Source organism: Podarcis tiliguerta, assembly GCF_965153285.1.
Source record: "Podarcis tiliguerta genome assembly, chromosome: 5".
Lineage (NCBI taxonomy): Eukaryota > Metazoa > Chordata > Lepidosauria > Squamata > Lacertidae > Podarcis > Podarcis tiliguerta.
This window is the reverse complement of record NC_139538.1, coordinates 44,306,556-44,331,819: the sequence shown is the minus strand read 5'-3', so window position 1 is coordinate 44,331,819 and position 25,264 is coordinate 44,306,556. Positions and strand designations below refer to the sequence as shown.

General features: G+C 42.0%; 1 protein-coding gene and 1 long non-coding RNA gene across 30 annotated transcripts in view; one reads left to right on the top strand and one right to left on the bottom strand.

Moving 5' to 3' along the window:
* The window catches only part of LOC310678178, a 38,311-nt gene extending 35,502 nt beyond the window's left edge, over window positions 1-2,809 (bottom strand). For all 16 annotated transcript variants that reach the window (XR_014511654.1, XR_014511655.1, XR_014511656.1 and 13 more), the window contains exon 1: window positions 2,638-2,809. This is a non-coding gene — a long non-coding RNA (uncharacterized lncRNA). The remainder of the gene's footprint in view (window positions 1-2,637) is intronic.
* SH3PXD2A (SH3 and PX domains 2A) overlaps window positions 1-25,264 on the top strand; it is a 250,465-nt gene that overhangs the window by 142,262 nt on the left and 82,939 nt on the right. For 7 of the 14 annotated variants that reach the window (XM_083441520.1, XM_083441519.1, XM_083441510.1 and 4 more), the window contains 2 exons: window positions 6,260-6,288; window positions 22,447-22,491. In XM_083441520.1, the coding sequence (XP_083297646.1) occupies window positions 6,260-6,288; window positions 22,447-22,491 (74 nt within the window). Of the gene's footprint in view, window positions 1-6,119; window positions 6,289-22,446; window positions 22,492-25,264 lie in introns of those variants that run through there. The other 7 variants (XM_083441524.1, XM_083441522.1, XM_083441525.1 and 4 more) reach the window with 2 other exon arrangements.

Sequence of the window (25,264 nt, the reverse complement as noted above, 5' to 3'; positions counted from 1 at the left end):
AGAGACCAGGGAGAAGAGACGGTGAAGGAAGATTGGAGGAAATTCAAAGACTATCTACAGAAACATTATAAGATAACGAATGTTTGATGACACCAGATTGATTGTAACAGGTTATTAGTAAAAAAGTGTAAAGAAAAAGATCTAATATTTTCAGATATAAGGAAATGCAATTATATTAAGATATTAAGATTATTATAAAATTAAAATATGACAGAGGGAAGGAATTTGCTGACAGAATATATGATCTGGAATACAGAGAAGGGAGGTCTGGGGAAGTCGGAGAAATAAGTTAATGCAAAGAATACAAGGAGACAAAAACTGTTTTTAACATTTTTATTTTTATTTTTTGTGCTTTGCTGTTTCGTGTTTGTGTGTTGTTGTGTTTTTTTGTTTATTCCTTTTTTGTTGTGTTGTTTTTTGCCTACTGTTGTTTTGTGTTCATTGTAAAACCCAATAAAATATTATATATATCATTGTAGTTCATAGTTATGCTTATGGAGAGAGATGCAAGCTTTCAGTCTTATGGATCTAGCAGCTTTAGAACAGCATAGAGCGATCATATATGAGCAAGAGCAGGAGTGGGCCTAAGGTAGATCTCATGATGATTTGCAGTAGATAGGTAAGGATTTTTGATATGCAAAATGATCCCCTCCTATCACCACCCTAAATCATATTGCTGAAATGCAGAAAGCTTGGGATACCAGGAGTGGACTGTTGCATGGAAGGGCACTCAGAATAAATTCCTGGCTTCAGAATTCTTTCATTCAGTGTATGCCTTTTGTACCAGGCTCTGGTTGGTGGATCTTTGGCTGCTAGTAAAATAAAATAAGAGCAGCTCCTACAAATCTGAAGTCTACCACCACTGGGCAAGAGTACTCTATCCCTAACCAAGACGCATATGGGACATGGGGACTTTATATCTATGGAAATAACAGGTGAAATATGTTGAATATAAAGTAGCTACTTAGTGCTAAGAGAGTCACATCTCCAGGAAAGCTGCTAGCAAAACGCAGGTGGCATTTTTTGTTCAGAAAGTTAGAAAGATGTCCATTTGAAAATGTGTTTTCTCAGATGGATATGCATAACTATACATAAAAAGTGAAGTGCCTGATAGCCATCTCATAGGATTACTGCCAAACAGGTTATGGGAGGCCTCTGGTATAAGCTTAGCACATACTGGAGCATGCCAACATATGTCCTGACATGCTTAATACTTATGAGAACTGGTCTGGATTGCATCTTATAGCCTGATAGAACTATGAAAACATAGCCTTTTATGCAAAAGCTGTATCAAAGCTGGTAGTGCCTGACCTCTAGGAAGTCTGTTCTGGTGTTTTCCCCACAACTGTATGTAGTTTTATAGGATCTATTTTGATGTGCATGAACTCTGCTTTTAGCCATGTTGGATAAGGAGTTGTCTTTGTGTTTCCTTTTGTAACTGCAAATAGAATATGACCAGGAAGCACGTGTTAAATTAAATCAGGCAACAACTTATATAAAGAAATGATAGAGTGCCAACACTACAGCTTCTTTCTGGAGTAGTATAGCTCAGAAAAATGAGCAGCAAATGCACAAGATCAAAGGGACATCGCTAATACTAACCGTATACCAAGAGAGAGACTGTATGACTGTTGAGAAGAAAAATGGAGACTGTAAACCTTGACAATTGGCTTCATTTCTCTCTCTTGTAGGATATAGGATAATCCCAGTAATTATGTATTGCAAAAAGTCACTGTGCCATTTCAGAGGGAAATGGGCCCCTGGTGTTATGGTGCTAGGAAACCTGATAAATCAAGACTGCCTTTGAAATTATGAACAAGGGACCTTAACTAATCAAAAACCACAAAAATATTAATCATTCCAGAGCATGTGTGTGAGTGGGTTTAGGACTCAGCACTAAAAAGGCAGCTATTTTAGAACCACAATTCTATTTTTTCATCATGAAAGTGATCTAAAAATCTACAGCTAGTGCTGGTCAGGGTTTTTGACTACTGCTGGCCCAAGACATTTTACTGCCTGAAGTGGTTCTCAAGTGTGCACACCCTCCTACCAGTGAGGACAAACGGTTTAAAAAGTCTGGCTACACCATTCAAATACTGATTCCTGCTTTGATCTAGGGATGGTTGAGAATCCCCCCCCCCCCCGTTCATATTTGAAGCAAAGGCTACCAAATTCATACTTTCTGAAACAACACAAGGAATGAAACAGTGCCATGCTTCCAAATTCTCACTTCTCCAAATTTTGCAATGCAGTTCTTCTGCCAAAAATGTTTACAAAAAAATCCATATTTTGAGGTAAAGTGATCAAAGAAATGCATATTAATGAAAATAACATAAAAATGCATTATTTTGAAGAAAATTGCTTGTAAAAATGTGTATATTTTGGATCTCTTTTGGTCGAATTTTACCTTAGCTCTTCCCCTGAGTTGAGTGAGTTCAGAGAGGTCGGGGGGGGGGGGGCATTGGTTAGCACCTATGCAGTCAATGTGTGTGAAGCAAGCTTAAACTTGTAGTGTAATGTCATGAATCTATGAAACCCCAGCTATGTTAAAAGCATTTAAATGATTTATGCAATGAGCATTATTTTGCAACTTGCAGACATTTCTACTATGAATATTTCAAAATAATAATGACTCACCTTTGTGTTGTTCCTCACTGTGTTTTTTTAAACTTCTCCAGTTCTGTTTGTCATTATTTACATTCTATAAAATGATACCCTCAATGAAAACTTCACAATGGGAGAAAATTAAATCTGGTCTGATGCAAGATGTATCTCAAAGACTGGACTGCAGGCAGTCCAGGCTGCTTTATGGGGCAGGTCCTTTGTGAGGTAAATATTCTGTCTCTTGTGCAAAAGTTCACAAATTGAAGGGATAAACAAGGCAAAGCAGAACCAGATGGGGGATATGATTCTTAAGCAATATCTATTTTGTCCTTTAACTTTCCAGGAAAAAGCCAGCAATAAACATCAGTGTTGCATATCCCAGTCTGGATGACCTTTCCTGGGGAAGGTCATGTGGTTTTAATTGATTGTTCCTGCCCTCTGAAGCCTCCTGTTTTGTTATTCCATAGTCACTGCTTTCCCCATGAGGCATGGGTCCTTTCCTGGTGCTGCACTGCCATATATTATATCCTAATGCACTGATGAACTCATCAAACTCAAGGTTCATCTTTCATCAGGGAAAGTTGAATAATTTCAAAGGCAAAACATTCAGGACAAAAAAGTAGCTTCACACACATATATTATCCCATTCAATGGATTTGCATGTCATCCTCCTGACTCCATCACCAATTATTCATAAATTTTGTGCCTGTTTGGACCCTTCTTTATGTCCTCTTTTGGGTCCTTGTGAATTTCTTTCCCCTTGTTCCTGGCCCTGATGATTGTCCTTTCTGTCACTCTGATTTTACCAGGCTAAGGAAGAGAGCAGTGACAGGAGCAAGGACACACAGCATCAGCTTCCACTTACTTATCTTTCCCTTTCCCTCTAACTGATAGTATGGATTCGGTCCAGAGAAAGAGGGTAAGCAAATGGGGAGTGGTAAGAGCAGGAAGGAGGAGAATACATCATGCCCAGAGATGGCACTGATAGATGAAGGATAGAATTAGGCCACATTCACACTGTACAGTGGTACCTCGGGTTAAGAACGTAATACGTTCTGGAGGTCCGTTCTTAACCTAAAATTGTTTTTAACCTGAGGTACCACTTTAGCTAATGGGGCCTCCCACTGCTGCCGCCGCACGATTTCTGTTCTCATCCTGAAGCAAAGTTCTTAACCCGAGGTACTATTTCTGGGTTAGCGGAGTCTGTAACCTGAAGCGACTGTAACTTGAAGCGTCTGTAACCTGAGGTACCACTGTACATTTAAAGTATAGTGATACCACTTTAAACAATCACGGCTTCTCCCAAGGAATTCTGGGAGCTGTAGTTTGTTAAGGGTGCTAAGAGTTGTTAGGGGACCTGTATTCTCCTCACAGAGCTACCATTTCAGAGTGACTTGACAATCTATTTGCAGGGAACTGTAAATTGTCTAAAGTAGCATCATAGTGGTTTAAATGTGTGGTGTGAATGTGGCGGTTCTCTGAAATGGGCCAACCAACAGTACTGATGGGCTGTCAGCATGGTGAAAGAAAGAAAGAAGATCTCTGGAATTGGGATGTGGCAAGTTCCTCATTGTGCAAATATACAATGGTACCTCGGAAATCGAACAGAATCCATTTGGGAAATCCATTCAACTTCCAAAACGTTCAGAAACCAAGGTGCAGCTTCCGACTGGAAACCGTGGAAGCCCCATCGGACATTCAGTTTCCAAAGAACGTTCGCAAACTGGAATGCTCACTTCTGGGTTTGTGGCGTTTGGGAGCCAAAATGGACGAGTACCAAGGCATTTGGGATCCAAGGTACGACTGTATTGGGATTTGCAAGCTGAGAAGCACTTATGCCATATATATTGGGTATAGGTATTAGTCCATTGAAGAATGGGAAGTCTTCCTCAGTAAACGTGTAGAACTAGACTGTAGCTTCTTCTAATACCATCACAGTATTGCTTCAAGTCTGTGCAGCCCCTTCTCCTCAACACAGGGCCCTTCTTTCTGTCTACTCTGCTTGAACAGAGAGAATTTCAGAAATTTTGGCCTTCCTCAAGCCCTGTTTTTGCTGGAGGCAAGGAATTTTGGGCTCTTGTACTTAATATACCATCACAATGAGAGGCATTCTAAGTCTATGGAAAAAGTTGACCCAGATTGTGAAGGAACAGATTCATGTTGAAGAGAGCTCCACAATGCAACGATTTAGCTTACTAAATGAATAGGATACTAATTACTTTTATTTCATTGGTTTATTTGTCTCGCGAAAGAGGGAAAGGGGTCAGAATGCTAGAAACATTACAAACGTCTCAATTTTAACAATTTCAGAGCTCCAGAAGGAAGGGGATAAGTAGTCAGGGGTTGTGTCCCCAAAGAGAAGCATTGGTACCACTGGGTGTTCTGCTCACAGTATTGTTTACACCCATACATTGTATTCTATTCTCTCTTCAGTTCCCCCCAATCACCTATGAATGGTCAGTAGCTTCAAAAGGTGGGGAACAGGTTCTTAATCATGAATGCTTTAACCAATTTCCTATTTGTATGTTTTCATGAAATGACTTTATTGTCATTTATGACCTTGGAGAGCTGCTTCACTTAAAGTGTGGCCTTCCAGATGCTGAACCCCAACTTCCATAATCCTGACTGTTGGCCATTCTGTCTGGGGCTACTAGAAGTTGGGAGTCCAGCAGCATCTGGGGAACACCAGGTTGTTATTCATTTCTAGTAGGGAAAACATTGTACTAATAGATGGGCAGTTTATTGAAATGGCTATTGGAAAATGTGCATTTTCTCATGTTTAAGGCTGAAATCTTATGCACACCTACTTGAAAGTTAGTTCCCATTGAACTTATTGTGATTTACTTCTAAGTAAGCATGCATGAAGACAGGAGTGCCTGGCATGCTCTGGTCCATGGGGTCACGAAGAGTCGGACACGACTAAATGACTAAACAAGCATACATATGGTTGTGGTGATGGTGGGAAGATCCTTCTTTGGAAATGCAAGAGCTTCTCCTTTAACAGCTATGTATGTGAATGTACAAATTAATAAAATATTTTCTAGAAATAAAGAAACCTTGTCAGCCCCATAATCAAAAGAACCAGTCAAAGTGAGAAAGCAGCATTTATTCTCCTTATGTGAAAGAAGCCAGGCATTTCTACTCTTCTTTTGCACAGACAAGTGTTAGGCAGAGATAACTAGAAGAAGCTGCAGGGGTATGCAGATGGCAAACTGCTTTTTTGAAACCATAGTACTGCAAGCGTCACACAGTATCGCTTAATGAAGCAAATGCGGTAACCTTGCAAGGAGTAGCCGGCATGCTTGTGCCTCTGTGCTGGATGAAAACGATAAAGGGTTAAGCCAGTAACAGCTCTATCTGAAGCTTGATTTAAAGAAGGGAGAATTGATATGCTCTCCCCCTCCCTTGAGTGGATGGTCGGCTCTTTCTAGTGGATCACATGGGCTTGTTAGGCTCTGCTGCAGAAGCACCAGCTGCTGCTGATCAAGGGAGGGTGCATCACCGGCTGGGTGTGTGTGTCAATGCCTTGTGGTCCCAGGCTCCAGTTTAAAAGAGGGGAAGCCCACAACGTGCTTCTGAGCAAGTGGGCTCTACCTTTTTTCTCCCCTGTGCTTCAAGACCTAACCATGTCTATCTGTTGTTGCCTTTTTTTCAGGGATTATGGATCCTCAAAAAGGAAATCAGGTAAGAAACCATGCTTGTTCCATATGTAGCATCATGTCTACAAAGCTCAAAATGTTTCTTAACAATTGCTCTTTTATTGCCTGCTGTGTGAAATGTTGGGGGTGTTTAATGCATTTCATTTAGCAGGAAAGGGAGTATTTAAAATATTTAGTAACTGAGTAGGCAAAATGTTGCCTGCACAGTTTTGCTGTTGTATATTTCAGCAGAAAATGTGCCTCTCCCTTGCCCTCTCTAGTTGATGGGGAAATGTTTTACAAATACTAAATGCAGAAAAAGCAGGGTTTCTGTGTTGCAGTTTTGCATTGCATTGGAAGCTGCCTGAAGACCATCTAGTTTCATGTTCTTGCTAAGGTAGAATCACTCTAACCTGACCCTGTCTCAATCCAGGGATTGTTCGTGGTTATTTCTGGAGGAATAGTAATGGTATAACTGAACTTGCAAGCTTAGTTTGTGCATGCATTGCCCATTCCCTCATGTGTATCACCACATTTCTCTATCCCTCCCTAGTCTAGTGCTCCTGAAGGGGTTCCTGTACCTTTAGCTGTATCTAAGGGGGGGAGTGTTTTAGAGTAAATGCAGCTTATTGTGCCAGTGTGGAAAAACCTGCACCTGCTAAAATGTCATCTTGCATACTACTATAAAAAGGCACAGAAACCCTGGCTGTATGTGTTCTGGCCCACCTGCCCTCACATGGATTCAATCTTGACTCATCACCAGGTTTTCTTAATGGCTGCATTCTTACTAGCTGTTAGGGAAATTGCTGTGTGAGTGAGAATTTCATCGTGCACAGATACCTTAAGATTCGGTTCTCTATAATCTTTATTGGCCTAAATTTCTAACTAGTAAGTTCTCCTAATCGGTCAAAAGTATAAATACAAGTTATACTCTGTTGTGTGCACTATGCAGTGCAGACATGGCTCAGAAATGAAATCAGGGCCAGCTCTACCATTAGGCAGAGGAAGGCAGTCCCTTCAGGTGACAAATTCCTCCTGAACCTCTGGGCATTCCCTTCCCTTGAAGATCAGAGCTGTGTGAGCTATGTAGCTTGTCATGTACTCCCTGAACTAGCCTGTTGCCCTCAGGTGCAGTGGATGATGTTATCTTGCTGCAGCTATTAAAGCAAAATTCCAGCTGACATGGAAAGTGGAAGTGCTATCTTGTCCTTTACCTCAGGCAGCAAAATGTATTGTGCAGGGCTGAATAAAAGTGCAGCTGTGGGGGTCAGATGGGAGAATAGGTTCACAATGAAATCCTGTTAATGCCTACTCAGAAGGGAGCCTCATTAAATTAAATGAGACTTAGTCCCAAGTAGCAATATCCAGATGTTTTGGAGTGCAACTGCCCTCAGCACCAGCTGGCAACATCAATGGTCAGGGATGACTTTATATATTTATTTTTTTCTACTTCTAGCCCTCTCTTCACTGAATGGTCTCGGGGCAGGCCATATAAAAATAGTACAATTAATTGAAAACCATAAGTTAAAGCTGCAGAACTAAACAAAATAATGAGAACAGTGAAACAGGTGTGCAGCAAGACAGCACAAGGGAAAACATCCACTGTCTTAAAATCTTGGGTAAAGAGGGGCATCTTGACCTGATGCTGAAAACTATACAAGATGCACCTCAGAGAAGATAACATTCTACAACATGGGGAGCACCAGAGAAAAAGCCCCCATGCGCCACCAGCCCACAAACCACACAAGGAGGTGGTACTGCCAGCAGCGCCCTCCCGTCAATCCAGGCAGGTGGATATGGGAGGAGGAGTCTTCAGATATTTGGGGCCCGAGTCACTTAGGATTTTGAATGCCAAAATCAACAATTTAAACTGGGCTTGGTAGTGAATTGGTACCAGAGCAGTTGCTTTAAGACCAGTATATTCTGAGTCCAGCCAGAAATGCCCAGTTCTGCTTTATTCCTGCATTCTGCACAAGTTGCAGCTTCCAGACTGTCTTCAAGGGCAGCCCTGTGTAGAGTGCATGGCAACAGTCCAATCTGGAAGTAACCAGAGCATGGATCACTGTGGTGAAGCTACATCTGTCAAAAGGGTAGTAGCTGCTGAACAGCTAGAAACAGGCACTCCTAGTCAACAAGGCCACCTGGACCTTAAGCAACAGTGATGGATCAAGGAGTAGCCCCACGCTATGGAACAGTTTCCCCCCCAGGGGAGTTAATTCAGAGTTGTAATCCAGCAGCATTGAGAGGGCACCATGTTGGCTATCCCAGGAAGAATTTGACCACAATACAGTGGTACCTCGGGTTACATACGCTTCAGGTTACATATGCTTCAGGTTACAAACTCCGCTAACACAGAAATAGTACCTCAGGTTAAGAACTTTGCTTCAGGATGAGAACAGAAATCGTGCTCTGGCGGCGTGGCGGCAGCAGGAGGCCCCATTAGCTAAAGTGGTGCTTCAGGTTAAGAACAGTTTCAGGTTAAGAATGGACCTCCAGAACGAATTAAGTACTTAACTCGAGGTACCACTTAACCCGAGGTACCACTGTATCTGTTTAGAAGGTACTTGGGCAAAATACTAGAAAAGACCATTCTCTGTCTTAGATGCTCATGCCAGTCAGTTACTGTGCTAGATGCATGAATGGTCTGACTTTTTACAAAACACACACATGTGTGTGCATGTGTGTGTGTATGCGCGTGCACGCATATTAAGGGAGGTATAGAGGTATAGAGACCTCAATTAGAGCCTGGGCAATAGCTCTTATTTGTCTTTGGGAATGACTTACCCTAATGCTGTTGTGCTTATCTGGCACGTGACTCTTATTAATTCCATTGATGGGCTAGCTAAGCTGGAATGCTTGATTTTTGCAATTTAACTAAGTGGTATTCTAATGGATAGTTGGCATTTTGACTATCTCCCCCGCCCCTTTACTGGAAATCCTGAGGATTTGAAAAAAGGCTCCTAGCCTGTAGCATGAAACCCAGAGGTAAATAGCATAAGAAACCATAGCAGTTGTCATTTCATTCATCTTTTATTAACCCTGCTGGGTAGATCAGGCTGAGACTATGACTCGAATGAATGAGCTGCATTTCATGCCTGAGTGTGTAGGTTTGAATCTGTCGTTCACAGTCAGACTCAATGCCATATCAGTAAACCATAACAAGGTAAGGCATAGTAACTTCAATATTTCCCATTAAGAACTATCTCTAGATTAAGTCCAAAACATGTCCAAATTCTCTTTCTCTCTAAATGTTCTGTTTTCCCAATCCACTATTCGTTGTACTTCTGTTTCTTTCCTAATCTTGCACAAATATTTTTGCTGCTATTGGTAAACCATACATTTTTTTTTCCATTTCTGATCTAGCACCCTCCATATATCCCAGTTAAATTCTAAGAGGGTACAGCACCACATCTTAATATATGTATTGAAAGCTTTCGTGGAACCAGACCTTTCCATTAAATATGCAGCGTTACATTGCCAGCATTCAGCTTTCTCCTCCAGATAAATCGTTTTAATTCTCTATGGCTTCATGTACTATCTTGCTATTACTTTAAAAGATTTCCACGTGGTGAACTATGTCTGTATTGCTCCCACATGGAGCAATACTACCTCTACCATATCTTCATTTAAATCTGCAACCCACTTATCACAATATTTATTCTTTGTTATTTATATCTATCAATATATTATGTATATTCTAACTTAGAAGCAGCTTCCTTGTCATTTCTCAATCTTCCTGGTTTGCTTTATTTTTTCTGAAGAAAAGACTACCTGCTCCTTTTTTACAAAATCCACCAAATTATGCTTCATCTAGTTATAACATAATGGGATTTTGGACAGGCTCTCCCACTGTGACTGGCAAATTATTTTGGCCCCAAGTCCTTGACCATATACTCCGCTTTGAGAACAACACTATATCTTCTGGCAAGCCGCCTTCTCTTCTTAGGGCTGGGAAAACCCAGAGCAGAACAAGCCAGACCTGCTTCTGTAGATCTGCTTCTTCAAAACAGGCCTTCAAAAAGTTGGCATAAAGAGAAAATGGACATGAGCTGTTAATGCTTTCAGCTCATACCATTGGAATAATAGTGCCCCTTTCGTTCCCAGAACAGAGGTGGGGCATAGCATTCTGCTATTCATACTTTAAAGATGGTGATTCTCTACCCCCATCCCACAGTTAAATGAGAATTAGAGTACAGTGGTACCTTGGTTCCCGAATGGCTTAGTCGTCGAGCAAATTGGCTTCTGAACACCGCAAACCCGGAAGTAAGTGTTCAAGTTTGCGAACATTTTTCGGAAGCCGAATGTCTGACGCAGCTTTCGCTTGAGTACAGGAAGCTCCTGCAGCCAATTGGAAGCCATGCCATGGTTTTCAAACGGTTTTGGGAGTCGAACGGACTCCCAGAACGGATTAGGTTCGAGAACCACGGTACCACTGTACTGGAGTAAAACACTGATTAAACTCTGCAGTTCTAGTATTGATAATTTTCACTGAGCTTTAAAGCATTGTTTAAAAATTGACTGTGATCTGGCTGCAGATGTTTTATAAAGTAATTATTTTTAATACAAGTGCTTTATAAAAACTGTAGAAAGCCGTTACTGTATTAAATGTGGCGTTCCTTCCTTTCTCTGAAATTATGATGGCTATGACATAAGTGTACAGTGCTGAGTTAATGCTTCAGCTACTAACCATGCAAACTATACGCACATGTGAGCTGCATGTGTTGGATTTAATTGCACAATTCAAATTATTTTCAACTCAGAGGCACCCTCTTTTATTTCACTTTTAAAGTGTCTTTATAAATCCTCTTAAAATTAATGGTTCTGTACAGACATCTCATAAATTAGGCCAATTCTTTATCTCTTCCACCTCCGCCCCCCAAACAAAAACCCTCTGCAAAATACCATCTGTGCTTTAGAAACATAGTCTGTTCTGGACATAATCCCAGAGCATTTTAGTGCTGGAGCTTTGTAGCATGGTGACTCTGTGTGACTGTGCAGTGATAGCATCCTGTCCCACAGTTAGTGGCCAAGAGTTGTTTCCTAGTAAATACAAGAACCTAGAAGTTATCTAATAATTCTTTAACCAACAAAAATGGTTACTCTAGCTGTTACCGGCTCAATACCAGTCTCTTCTTTTCTCTTGCTCTCAGGCTGACATTGGCGCAGTTGGGGACAGCTGTGTGTACTCGGAAGCCATCTCATAATTATAGATTATTGTGTGAGACTTGCTTCTAATGTTTGCTCAGTAGGGTGATTGTGTGCACAGGACAAAGGTCCTCTACTTTGAATTACATTGTAGAAGAGAGAATTTGGCAGCTCCAATTTGTCATGCTTGGGTGGTTAAAAACTACCCACTGAAATTACCTTTCAAAGCTATAAAGCCTTCTCTCTTACCTGGTTTCATTTGGCTAGTTCTGGGATGCCAATGTGGTGCCTTCAGGTGTTGTGGGCTACAGCTCCCATCATTCCTGACCATCGGTTGTGCTGGCTGGGCCTGAAGGAAGTTGTCATCCAAAACATCTGGAAGGCATCATATTGGCTACCCGTCAGCTAAATGTTCAGCTAAATGTTTCAAAGGGAGAAGCTTGTACACCCACCCACCCACCCACCCACACACACACACAGAGAGAGGCAAGGTGGAACCAGGGAGATGTAATCCAGCATGTCTCTCTCCTGCCCTAAGGCAGGTATGGAGCATCTGTACCCTCCAGATGGATTGCAACTCCCATCCACACACCCTTAATGTTGATTTAACAAGTATTTTCTGGAGGACCCATCTCGGTGTACACTGAAGCAGGGGATACATTCCCCAAGAGCGGAGCTGATGTAATTCCCATGGCTCCTGCCAGATCGGATTGTGTATGGACATAAATACAGCAGCTATTGTGTGCAAAGACTTGCTTGTTAAATTGGAAGCATGACACACTATCTTCTATATGCAGCTTAGTGACGTCTCTGGTTTAAGTATGTCAATGCACTATGTGTTATGGGGACGATAGGACAGTAGTTTTCAACTTTCTTTAACTCATAACTTGCAGAATGAGATCCTTGTACCAGCTCAAACTATTTGTCCATCTAGCTCAGTATTCTATATTCTGACCGGCAGCAGCCCTCCATGTTCTCAGTAAAGATGTTTCTTATCTCCTGTTACTAGTTTCTATTAACTGAGGATGTCAGGGATTGAACCTGGGACCTTCTGTATGCAAACCATGTGTTATGGTCCATTCTCATTTGGGATTTCTCCTCCTCCTAAACAAAAAAGGAAAGAAAATGGTGGTTTCGCTAGTGTGACCTACCTGTTGGTCTCTTCTTGCTACATAAAAGTCGGTGCCATGGGGTGTAGCAAAATATTGGGGTTTTCTAAGAGAAAAGTAACATGTTAACATAGTACCTAATTTCTGCCAATGTGCAAGATTTTGGCTTGCAGCAAAGGATGTTACGGCACTCTTTGAAGCAATGTGTGCTCCCATATTATTCGGGATGTTCAGTGCATTAGCTCTGCCAGGCTGCCATGCACAACTCTTTGCCACTATGGAGGCATGGGCTGTGAGTATGAAAGATAGAACATACACATGTGCATACAATGGTGCACTTGCCACAGCCGTCACAGTATTCAGAGTCCTACCATAGAATCTGAACTAACCCTTGAACTGGGAGAAGGCTAGGTAGGCTGGGCATGGTAACTCAGAGATACTTTAATATGAGGACTTAAAAAAATATCTCTGAGGTATTTGAGGTGGTGCAGTGCTATTAGAACTACACCTTGTGCTCAGTGGTTCAATCAGTTGTAGCTGGAAGAATAATGCAGAAAATACCCTTTCCTTTGACACCTGATAGGATAAGTCCTATCTTAACTAATTTGTTTTAACTGATTTTAATACTATATTTTTGAATTGTTATCTTTCCTGAGAGTTCAAGGTGAAAAGTTGTTGATGATGATGATAATGTGTTTTGCTTCTGGACAAAAACATAGAATTTGCCACCCAGCAGCATATAACATTCTTGCTGCAGTCTGGTAGTGCATCCCCCCTGCCCCCAAAACTGAAACCACTGCGATCATCGCTATAAAGAAGTCCCATGAAAAACACCAGGACAGATTAAGAAATAAAACAAATGGGTGCTTATTGTTTTCTGAATCTTGCCAAGAAATCTAGATCTCACTTTTCTTTTAAGTGACTAGACTTGCTGGGGGAACTTTTACGAGGATGGGTTTTGTGTTTTTGATATTGATTTGGCATTTGACACACCTACTGGAACTCTTTTCTTTGGAAATATTTTCCTTGCTATGTGACTCGCTCTGGTCTGGCTTGCTGTGTTTGGAATTCCTAATTTTACAGTATGCCTGGTATGACTTCTACAAGGTAACTGTCTGGCATCAGCAGGAGAATTGCCAGTATTTACACTTCCTAAATTTCCACTCGATAATCGACCCAAGCACCTGAAGTTGCTATGTTGTGCTTTTCCCCCATAAGGAAAGTTACTTGGAACGTTGTTTTCAGTGCATCCGATCTAGTTCTTGGATGCAAATGTTCAGTCTAATGCTCAAAAACTCCTTTCCGATGTGAGGAATATTGTTAGTTTTCCTGACTTATGATGCTTGTGTTCCTTTTTTTAATGCTCCTTTCACACTGCAGTATCTGTTGTGTTATGGAACTGTGGCTTTTGACCGATCTACCAGCATGTTGTGCTAAATTTCATTCACACCAGTGGGCGTGGTGTGACAAAAAACCAAACTTTATTGGACAATGTTGCTACTTCCTCACACTTTCCACACATGCATACATCTATTCCCCATCATTCATCCATGAAAATGGCAGAGAAAGAACTGCATGATGGTACTTCAAACAGATTTATTTCTGGAATTGGCTGACATGAAAATAAGTGCTAAACTTACACTATATTCCGCTAGATCTCCATTAGTACCTTTTATGTTGTGTGAAAGCTGAAATATAATGCAGAAGAAGAGGAGGAGGAGGAGTAGTTTAGATTTGATATCCCGCTTTATCACTACCCGAAGGAGTCTCAAAGCGGCTAACATTCTCCTTTCCCTTCCTCCCCCACAACAAACACTCTGTGAGGTGAATGGGGCTGAGAGATTTCAAAGAAGTGTGACTAGCCCAAGGTCACTCAGCAGCTGCATGTGGAGGAGCGGAGACGCGAACCCAGTTCACCAGATTATGAGTCTACCGCTCTTAACCACTACACCACACTGGCTCTCCAGTAAGCTCCAGTAAGCAGTGTTGTTTTTTCTAGAAAAAGAGGTGCCTCAAGTCGCCATGAACATCTCCCTTGTTCTCTTACAATGGCAACGGCACCCACCGAAGAGGTGCTGGGAACTGAGTTCTGGCTGGAAAAAAGCCCTGACAGTAAGGGAAATGTTGGGGGAGAGGGGAGAGAATAAACGGCTGTGTGGATGCAGCTCCTTTCTCCTAGTGTTGATATTTTTATATTTATGGAACATCTGCATTGGGCTATTTTAACCCCCGCCCCCCGCCAGACTCACAAGAAATGCTGCAATCTCTTGTGCTTATGCAGTATAGAAAACTTGTTTGGATAATACCCTTCACCCAAACTCATGTTGCTCTGAGCCCGGCCTTGGCTGGGGAGGGTGGGGTATAAATAAAAATTATTATTATTATTATTATTATTATTATTATTATTATTATTATTATGTCTACATACACCAGGAGCTTAGGACAACAGTATGGTCTGTTAAATGTTGAGGGCCATTTGGTGATGCTCATGATAAGCCATGGTTTTATCATGACATGCACAAGCTGCAGTGAGTGTTGGGTTTGTGTGCTCTCCTCATGTGGCTGTCAGGAGGGCTTTTTATTTGGTTTTTAGTAAGCAACAGTTTCCTGTTTTGTTTAAAGTCTACCTATGCTCAGTTCTCAAAACGAGCCAGCTTCAAGATGTGAAGCTGGCTTGTTTATCCATATTGTTGTAGAACAGGGTACCCAGTGTGGTGCCTCCCTCGACATTACAGACTCCAGCCCCCTCTCCCAGCATGGCCAATGGTCAAGGATGATGGGAGTTACAGGCCTCAACATCTAGAGGGTACCACATTGGTGTAAAGCCACAATCCTGGGTTTAGGAAGCCATGGCTTAATAATGGTTTTTGAAATCTTCCTTCTAGCCAGGGTGTTGTGTGTGGGGGGGGGGGCAGACATACAAATCTGAGGCTTGTGCTTATCACAATAAATCATAGTGCCACAAGTGATCTAAGAAATAATATTGAATAATTAAAGCTTCCTGTGAAAGGACCCACTCACAGAAGAGGCTGCCTCATTGCATGATTCACTGCTCTGGCTTGAGTGGGGAGGTAATTCTGCCACATCTCTGGTTAAGGTGTGCTTCGATCTTTTCGTCACTCCTCATCAGCAATTGAGTTAAATAATTGCATTTCCCCAATTCACAGTTCTCTATGAGCTGGTTTTGAAATGCATAAAGTTTTTAAAACATTGCCTGATAGCAGTGTGCACTCCTGAAAATGGACATCAGTTTTTGGGAAAGCATTTTTCAGAAAAGCATCAGCAGGCATTCACTTTTTTCCCCTCTCCCAGAGCAGGTCTGTTTGTTTTTATTACTATGCAGGAGGTGTGAGCCAAGTTGGAATTCTTGAATAAAAAAATCAAGCTTTTTATTGGGTGTTCACAGATGCTGGTTGCAAGTAGTGAGCTATTTATGATTTGAGATGAGGGAGATTGGACCCTTCACTGCTTCTGATGCAGCAGATTTACCTGCCCTTGGAAGAAGAGTGCCAAGCAGAGTGTGCAGAAACTGAAGGAATGGGTTCCTTCCTACACACCAAATGCAAGCTTGAAGGACTCAGGTGTGCCAATGCCAGGTTTAATTTGGAAAAAGTGTGCTTCAGCTATTGGAAGTTTGGGAAACAATGTAGTACATGATAAGGTCTCACTGCAGCTGTTTGGATTTAAGGAAGCAAATGTGTGCCTATTTAAAAAGAAGTTAAGAACCTGGGTTTTCTTGCAGTAATGATCAATACTTCTCCATCAGGGCTCTGTAGCCCTTGCGAATGCATCTAATCAGCTAAGTGATACTGTCTGGTTGGGAGCCAGAGCTCCCTCCCCATCTTTGGCAGGAACTCAACTCTTGCCCAAATTCCTGCCATTTCCTCCTTGCTTGCATAGCTGTAAATGTTATTGATGGCAATGAAGTTATCCAGACTCTCTTTAGAAGCCAGCTGCACTGCTTTGGACCCTAAAATAGCAGTATTATAACCTCCTTCGGATCTCCATGCACGCTGTCTTAATATAGCAACCATATGGGAAGGGGGTAGGGGGTGCAATCTGTCTGGACTCCCTGAAGTCAGAAGCTTCCCCCTGGACCTAAAGTGCCCAGACAAAACAAAATAATCCTGTAGATTCCTAATGTCTCAAATAAGATCAGGATTCTTTCTTGAGGATTAAGCACAAGGTATATCATGCTGGAAATGAAATGCAACGACGATAGTTTTTGGGCTCTGTTTCCCAGGGAGAGTTAACTTGTGATGTTGTTTGAAGCCCAATTGTGTAAATGTAGAATTATGCCTTGTTTATTTGGAGCATGTGTGATACCTCTGCTCAGGTTACAGTCTAGAAAAAATAGCTTTTGGAGCAGGAGAAGGATAGGGCATTACTGAGCTTTTTCCCCTGCCTTGCTTCTCTCTCACCCCTCCCTTGAGCTTTCTTGTGCCATATGATCAGTTCTGAAGCACCATTCAATCACATGAAGGCCAGATGTGAGTATTTCGAAACAGTTTGGTCTCTGCTGGCGTGGAGATGATAAATGAGGCAGTTCTGTTTACGTGGCAAATGGAAGCAGCCTCTGATTGGTCTGGGACGGAACAGGGGAGGAGCTGATACCTTACAACAGGCGAACAACAAGTAAAAGTCTCAAAGACAGATTCATTCTGTGTAGAACAATGCAAACGAGGGTTCGGTTTTAAAATGAGAAAGAGGCAAAAGGCTGCCATGGACTAGAGCTCACTTCCTTTGGAGTCACAGGTCTGTGCATTTGATAAAGTTGACTGAGCCCATGAAAGCTTAGAAAACCTTTTGCCGTTGATAAGGTGCCACAAGGCTTAAAACACTGGTGTGCCCTGGATTTGTATTTAAAAGGGTAATGTGTAATGTTTGTAGAGAGGGAGCAATACGCCCCTTGGCATAGTTCCAGAAGGAAAGGGGCATCCCAAAGATTAATACAAGGTGGGTTTAACTACACAACATGTGGGATTCCCTGTTACTGGTGGAAGTGATACAGATAAAACAAGAAGGATTTCCAGGCAGCCTGGTTTTGAAGATCAATAAATGTGCAGTTGCTTTATTTTGTTAATTTATATCCTGCCCTTAATAGCAAGCACTCTTGGGATTTAAATACAATAAAATCACTCAATAAAATGATCTCAACCTGAATTGCTTCATCTCCTCCTTATAACACAGAGGTGGTCTTTAGGGGAAGAAGGATTTTCTGCTCGCACCAAAAACTGAACAATGTCTTCCAGGGGAAGAGCATTGCACAGAGAAGCCCCTTTCCTAACATAAAGCATCTCGGGCTCCCCTCACTGGTGGAGTGACAAAAAGTCCCTACCTGGCAGATCCTGCAGCCTAGGTAGAACAATGCAAAGAGAGGCACTCCAGTGGCTTCATAATGGTGCTAAGCATAGGGGACAATATGAAACCCTGCAGAACTCCACAGCGTATTTTTCACTGGACCAAAGAGCAGCCCTGCCCCTTACTGTCTCTGAACACTGCCCTGCAGATAGACCAGGGGTCGGCAAGGTTTACCCCGCCCTCGCCAGTTCACTCCAGCGGAGATCACTCCATGGGCTAGATCGCGCATGTGCGTGAGCACGCGTGCCCACAATGGCAGGCATCTTCATTGACACGATTTTCGGTGCCGCAGAAGTGAGTCCCTGCGCCACACTGCACCGGTTTAGTGCAGTTCGCGGGGACTCGCCGAGTGTGTGGCTTGGTTGGGGGGCGGCTCGTGGGCCAATTAAATTACTCCCGTGGGCCGCAGGTTGCTGACCCCTGAGATAGACACATTGCTTCTGCTCCTAACTCCCAACCCACAGAGCCAGTCCAAGAGGATACTGTGGTTAATGATATCAAAAGCTGCTGAGAGATCTAGGAGAACTAACAGGGTTGCATTCCTTCTTTGCATCTCCCAGCACAGGTCACATGGCTAAGGCTCCTTCAGTGCCAAAGCCAAACCCTAAAGCCAGATTGAAATGGAGCCAGAAAAATAACCTTTTCCAAGCATTTCTGGACACTCGCCACCATTTTGAGCAACTTGCCCCAAAAGGGGGTATTTGCCTCTGGGTGGCAGTTGTATACCGCTAGTTTCATGGGTGGCTAATTGAGGGGCTGCATCCCTAACTGCTTCAGGGCAGTAGGTACTACTGCCTCACACGATAAGCATTTTCTACTACCTGGACCCACTGCCGGCCTTCCCTAGCCATCTCTTGCAAGTCTGAGTGTACATATGATAAGTCGAACACCTTGAAGTGGCTTATCCATGTAATTAAACCACAAGTCAGGCAACTTCTACTAGAAATGCCTTGCAGAAAGTTTTTGTTAAATGTACATGCATGCACTTGTGTTGGACTGTTCAAAGCAAAAATGCACTAGAGCGGTTTTATGGATCACTTTGTATTTATTTAAACCATTTTAATCCTGCCTTTCAGTTAGAAAGGCACCCAGGGTAGCTTATATGAGATCTATAACAAGCAAGAATCCTGTAGCTTCCTGATGCTGTTGCATTTCAGTTTCTACCAGCCGAAGAGAGCATGGCCAATGGTCAGGGAGGATGGTAGTTGAGTTCAACAATGCCCGGAGGGCCACAGGTTCCCAATCCCTACTGCAGTGTCTGCCCCTCCTTTGTCAGAATGGGGCTCAATGGTTATATGCAATAGTATTGTTGGTGATGGGAGGGGGGAGGTTGTAGAGGCTGGGACCAATTAGAATATAAATGTCGTGCAGTTTTTAATCTTTTTAGAAAACCCTTAAAAGTAATGCTAAGCAGATGTTCAGAACAAAAAAATGCTAGCTGTCTTCCCTTTCAGAAGCACTCTCATCTTTGTCTAGCTGCTGTCAGACACAGGGAGCTCTGGTGTTCTTCCTATATGTACATATATCTTTTTTATTTGGAAATCTACAATATAGCTTGCCAGTTGCTTGCATGCTTCTACATTCCCTGCCGCCTGTGCTCTGCTTTGGCTCAACTGCTGTTGACAAGTGTGTATGTGTGTGTGTAGGGGGGAAATGCTTCTTTTAAAAATTTACAACCAATTAGCATTCAGGGCAATCTGATTAAATGGCAATTGTGTGAATAGCTTGGTTGCACTTCAGCTGCTCCTTCAAAAAAACCAGTCATGGATAGAAATCTCACCACCCCCCTCACCAAGTAGGTCAGTTGCATACTATTTTAAAAACTGTATCTTGTGCCACTGCGGGAGCATATGGTTCCAATAGAACCATAAGCTCCATGCATTTTCTTATTCCAGATATTTTTCATCATTGCCTGTTTTTTGGCTCTTTCAATATTGGTTTGGCATGGTCAGTGCAAACTCTGTTTGGGGTAGTTGGGGAGTTCTGGAGTATTTTCCCTGGATGGAATTATTCTGTGGCTTTATTTCATTATACTGTCACCTCTGTTTCTCTTTATCCAGAGAAACCTCAATAGCTAGACACAGTATGTACGTATTTGGTTTAGTGTTTTTAAAGTTGCCATGTGTGAGCTCCTTCTAATGCATGAACTCCTTTTAAAATAAAAGCCTCATGGCAAAGGGTTAGCCAGGCCTCAGTTCCTGGAACATCTAAAATAACAATGTCTTTGAGCATACTGAACGTGTGCAGAATGCTTCCCCCACCCCGTGCCAGTAAGTAACCAGAGTCAACCCTTGTACACTTGGTCAAGACTTTCAGAATGGAACAATACCTTCTCTCCCAGAGACAGAAGCTCATTCAAGAATGTGTGGCTTAATTTTCCATTTTACAGATGAATGAATTGAGGTACAGGGTTTTGCTACCAACCTAGTGTGATTTCCAAGTAACATTTTTACTGTTTCATGTGATGGCCTTGCAGGTGCATGCTGGGTATATTTGGACACTGCCCTGGATCTGCACTAGCTTCCATTCTGGCACAACTCAAAGTCAGGCAGGTCAAATAATACTTGAGAGTCTATTTATTTTGGTCACAAATGGTAGGTGTAAAGCTTAGCTTACAATTCAAATCTTTTAAACTTCAGTTCCCTCCAAAAGGTACTGAAAACAGAGGCTTTGGTGATAATAATTAATGTTTAGCTGATCACCTGCTTATTGACCAACTTAAAAATACATTTTAAAATTGGTTAATAAACCAACAGCTCTAGTCTTGGCTCAGGATAGAGTGGATTGAATTGAGGTGCTAAATTCACAGGGTGACCTCCAGTCTGTGTTTGTGCTGAAGCACTCTAATCATACCTTTGCCTTAAGAACAATGTCAGTGTCTATCTGGATGGCTTCAGTCCATACAGGACCCTGCTTAGCTTTGCAAATCCAGTTTTATTGCTGCACTACATACTCAGAGGGTCTTGTGGACAATGGTGCAGCTAAGTGATTTTAGATCCTGGACTCAGTGGTGTTGAGCCATTGGATGGGAGAATTAGATTGTCATGACATCAGTTGTGAAGCACACAAGTAACATTTCTCTTCCTCCTCCTCACTTGCTGTCCCATGCTTTACAACTGCTTCTACATTTCTGATAGAACAAGTATGGGGGACTTCCAGCTCTTTGGGCAGATTAGGCCCATCAGCACCCTGCCCTCACAGTGGCCAACTAGATGCCCATGGGAAGCCCACAAGCAGGACTCAGGTCCTGTGCAACAGTGCTCTTTCCTCCTGCAGTTTCCAACAACTGGTGTTCAGGGACGTACTGCCAATGATGCTGTCATCATGGCCAATAGCTATTATCCTCCACAAATTTGTCAAACTCTCTTTTAAAGCTATCCAGGTTGGTGTCCATGATGGCCTTCCATAAGAGTGACTATGCGCCATGTGAAGAATTGCTTTTTAAAAATCTGTCCTAAAACATTCAACTTCATTGGATGTCCATAAGTTCTAGTGTTAACAGAGAGGTTTTTCTCCCTCTCTCATATCTACTTTATCCATGCCATGTGTAATTTTATAAACTCCCATCATGTAACCGTTTTCTCTAAACTAGAAGTCCCAAATGCTGCAACCTTTCCTCATGGGGAGTTGCTCTGCCACCTTGATCATTTTGGTTGCCCTTTTCTGAGCTTTTTCCAGTTCTTCAATATTCTTTTTCAGGAGAGGGGACCAGAATTGTGCACAGTATTCCAAACAAATGCAGTTGCAGAGTGTGCTGCCGATTGTTCCTCTGCAAGCAAGGCTTACGTTTGGCACCTTCAACATTTGGCACCAAATGCAAGCCCTACTGGGATCTGTTCCACTGATATACAGCAACCACAGTCAGACTATATAAACATCATAGCATAATCATGAATACTGGAATAAAATGAAGTTTGCTTCTACTTCCCTGATTTACTTGGCTATATGCAACATTGTGTTGTATAAAAGAATAATGCATTTTTTATTTTAAAATAATAATAATGAGTATTTGTGCCATGTACATGCCATGTAGTCTGTGATTACAGAATGTTTTTAAAATAAGAAAGCATCCCATTGCCAGGTTCCGATACGGAGCCTTTTTTTGCACAGCCCCTCACCCAGGATGTTCACTTAGGACCCTTCTGTGCTGTGGGACTGTAAGTGTAGGCCCTGAGGTGCCTTAGGTGCACCATTTCTGTGAATCATTCCTATGTCAACAACTTCCCACTCCCCCCCCCCCCCATTTGTCTCAGTTGTTTGTATTATGCTTGTTAAAATTACTAATAAGTTATTCAAAAACAAAGCAAAACCTTTCTGACTTAGAGCAAAGTTACATAATCCCCTGCCTATATCTGTCACTAATGAAACTCTACCACAGGGATAACTTTGTGCCTTCTTATGCTCTTCTTTTAGCAACCTCCTTGGTTGTTTCCTTGCTGTGAGCTTTATGGAAATAGTTCCTCTGCATGCACATTTTTAAAAAAAGCTGTTCAGTATTTGCTGGGCCATAAAACTGCTTCTCTGTATTTCTAATGCCTCTTCTTCTGCTTTTCTTATTTCTCTGCTGCTTCTTTTCTTGGACTTTGAAGTCTGGATGTCCAGCTTATCTGATTCTCCAAAGAAGGTTATTGCAGGTACTATATTGTTTTTACATACAAATTTGTGCTTGCTCTCTCTGGTACCCTGGATATCAATTACAGATCTCTAGAATGGGAGATGGGGAGAGAATGGCAGGCTATAGGCAGATAAGTGGCATGGGATCCCTACTCAGGGATAGATTGGGATAGACCTTTGACTAACTATATGGATCAACTGTTTGGCCACTAATCTAGATGGCTTTAAAATAATTGGACAAGTTCATGGAGAGGGCTATTGAAGTCTATGAGCCATGATGGCTATGCTCTCCATCCACAGTTGGAGGCAGTAAAGGTTCTGAATACTAATTGCTGAAAACCACGCAAGGGAAAAGTGCTTTTGTGTTCAAATTACGCTTGCAGGTTTCCCACAGGCATCTGATTCAGCAATGTGAGAAAAGGATGCTGGACTAGATTGGCCATTGGCAGTGCCCCCCCCCAGGTGTATTCCAGGGTACGCAGTGCCAGCACCCCTTTTTGTTGTTAAAAAGTGTGGCACTTACCTTAACAACTTCATGGTGAGTACCGGCACCTATTTTCCTAGAAAAAAAGCACTGGCCATTGGCCTGATCTAGTAGGCTCTTCTTAAGCCTGTATGTCTACTGACTGGCAGCAACTCTCCAGGGTTACATACAGGGGTCATTCCCAGCCTGCCCTTGAGGTGCCAGTGATTCAGCATTGAACCTTATGCAAACTCAACCACTGAGAAGTGGCCTTTGCCCAAGATATAAATAAATTTCTGTATGAAGTTCCTGGTCTTCTAAACAACTTAAACATACAACCTTAACTCCAAGATGATCAGTTCTACCTTTCATCTCCCATATTGCAGATCCTCCACTGGCTTATTTACTTGCTTCAGTGTTCCAGAATTACTGCTGTTTGCAGCCTCCTATACCAGTTGTACAGTTTTGCTGTATACCAAGAAAATCAACCAACTATTCTTTGAGCCTTTCCAATTATTTCAGCAAGTTTCATTTTAAAGTTATGCCTTATTTCATGTTCTATTCCTTTTAACTTGTCCCTTTGTTTTGCTATCTGTTCAGTCCTCACATTTGTGTTTGTCTACAGGCTGGCTAGCACAAGCCTTGTCAATCCATTATTTTCTCAATCTGCATTTGGCATTTTACTTGTCTGTTGTATCCATTCATGCACTAAGCTTCCCATCTTGTCTCTTTGTCTCCTCTAACATATTCTCAGATTTCTTTCTCTCCCTCCCTTTTTCTTCTTTCCCCATCAGTCTCCCACCCCCTCTCCCTCTCAATTCTTTAGGTGAAAGGTGATTTCTATCTTCCATCATACTCTTGAGTATTTGGATTTTACTATGGCAGTTGTTAGTTTTTAAGAAATGGTATTGTGATCCACTGTAATGCTGTCTCTTGATATTCTTCTGTGTTTTGCAATCATTCTCCTCAAGAGACCTGTATGAAGAGAAGAAGCATTAGAAGCAATTATGTAAATAATCCAAAATTAAAGTGGACCAAGGGTATTAATCATTCCTCAGGCCTTTAAGGGTCATTTTAAAGAGTACCCATCTAATGACAGTTGCATTTGATGATGTCCCATATGGATACACCTGAGAAGTCAATTACAGTAAATGTGATAGTCAACTGTTTCTTTAAAAAATTACAAATGGGACCTAGTTTGCAAATTATACTGCACAAATCCTAGCAGTGTTGACATAACCTATTTCATAATGTCCTGAACAAAATTTCCCTAATCCACTGCACATTTCCCAAGAAAAAAGTGTTAAAGCGATTTCACAATCCCTAAGTTAGTTCTGCAGCATGGTGCAACTATATAAATAATATTCACCATATCCACAATACGATGACAAATCTCTTGAATCTCCTCCCCTCCCCCCATTTAGTTATTATGCTTTTCCTCAGTAAACTGTATCTAAATCGGCTTACAATAAACATTAAGACAGTATCTTTTTCCAAATTTATCATGCAACTGTTTTTGGAATACAGTACTATACACAGTTCTTGTATAATCTCCAAAAAAAGAGATTATAGAGCTTGAAAATGTGCAGAAGAAAGTGCTTGGGGCTGGGGGCAGGGACAACTCCCCTTTGAGATAAAGTTACTGTAATGGGGAGGCTTCTTGGTTAAGGGAGGGGAGGGAGGTAAGGGTCTGGAGATTATAGAGGTTTGTACAATTATGCACTATGTGAAGAAAGTGGATAGACAGATGTTTGCCTCTCATATAATACTAGTAGTCAGGGTCCTCCAATGAAGTTACATGTTGGGAGGTTCAGGAGGAAAGACAAAAGCAAGTCCTTCATGCAGCAGATAGTCAAGGGAATTCCCTACCACAAGATACAGTAATGCCCACCAACTTGAATTTCTTTAAAAGGGGATTAGACAAATTCATGGAGGATGGCTAATAGTCATGTTAACTGTATACTGCCTGTATGCCTCTTAATATCTTGCAAAGGTAGACTGCTTGCAAAGGTAGGTACTCTCAGGTGACCAGCAAGCTCAGGAGCAACAGCATTTAGGGTGTGGCATTTGGTGCTTCCTTCCTGATGAACCTATTTTTAAAGGCCTATGTGGAGCTGACTTGCCTACCGAGTGATTCGTTTACCTATGAGAGTACTTATAAAGTGCCATCCCATAAGAAAAATGTAATGATGGTGTACAATGAGGGATGGGAGCTTGGGGTGGAATAAAATAGACGCCTCAGTCTGAAGCTTTCATGCTAGGTCCTGAGAAGCCAAGGAATGCAGCTGTATCTGGCCACCTGCCCACAGTTTCTTCTTATTTCAAGAAAC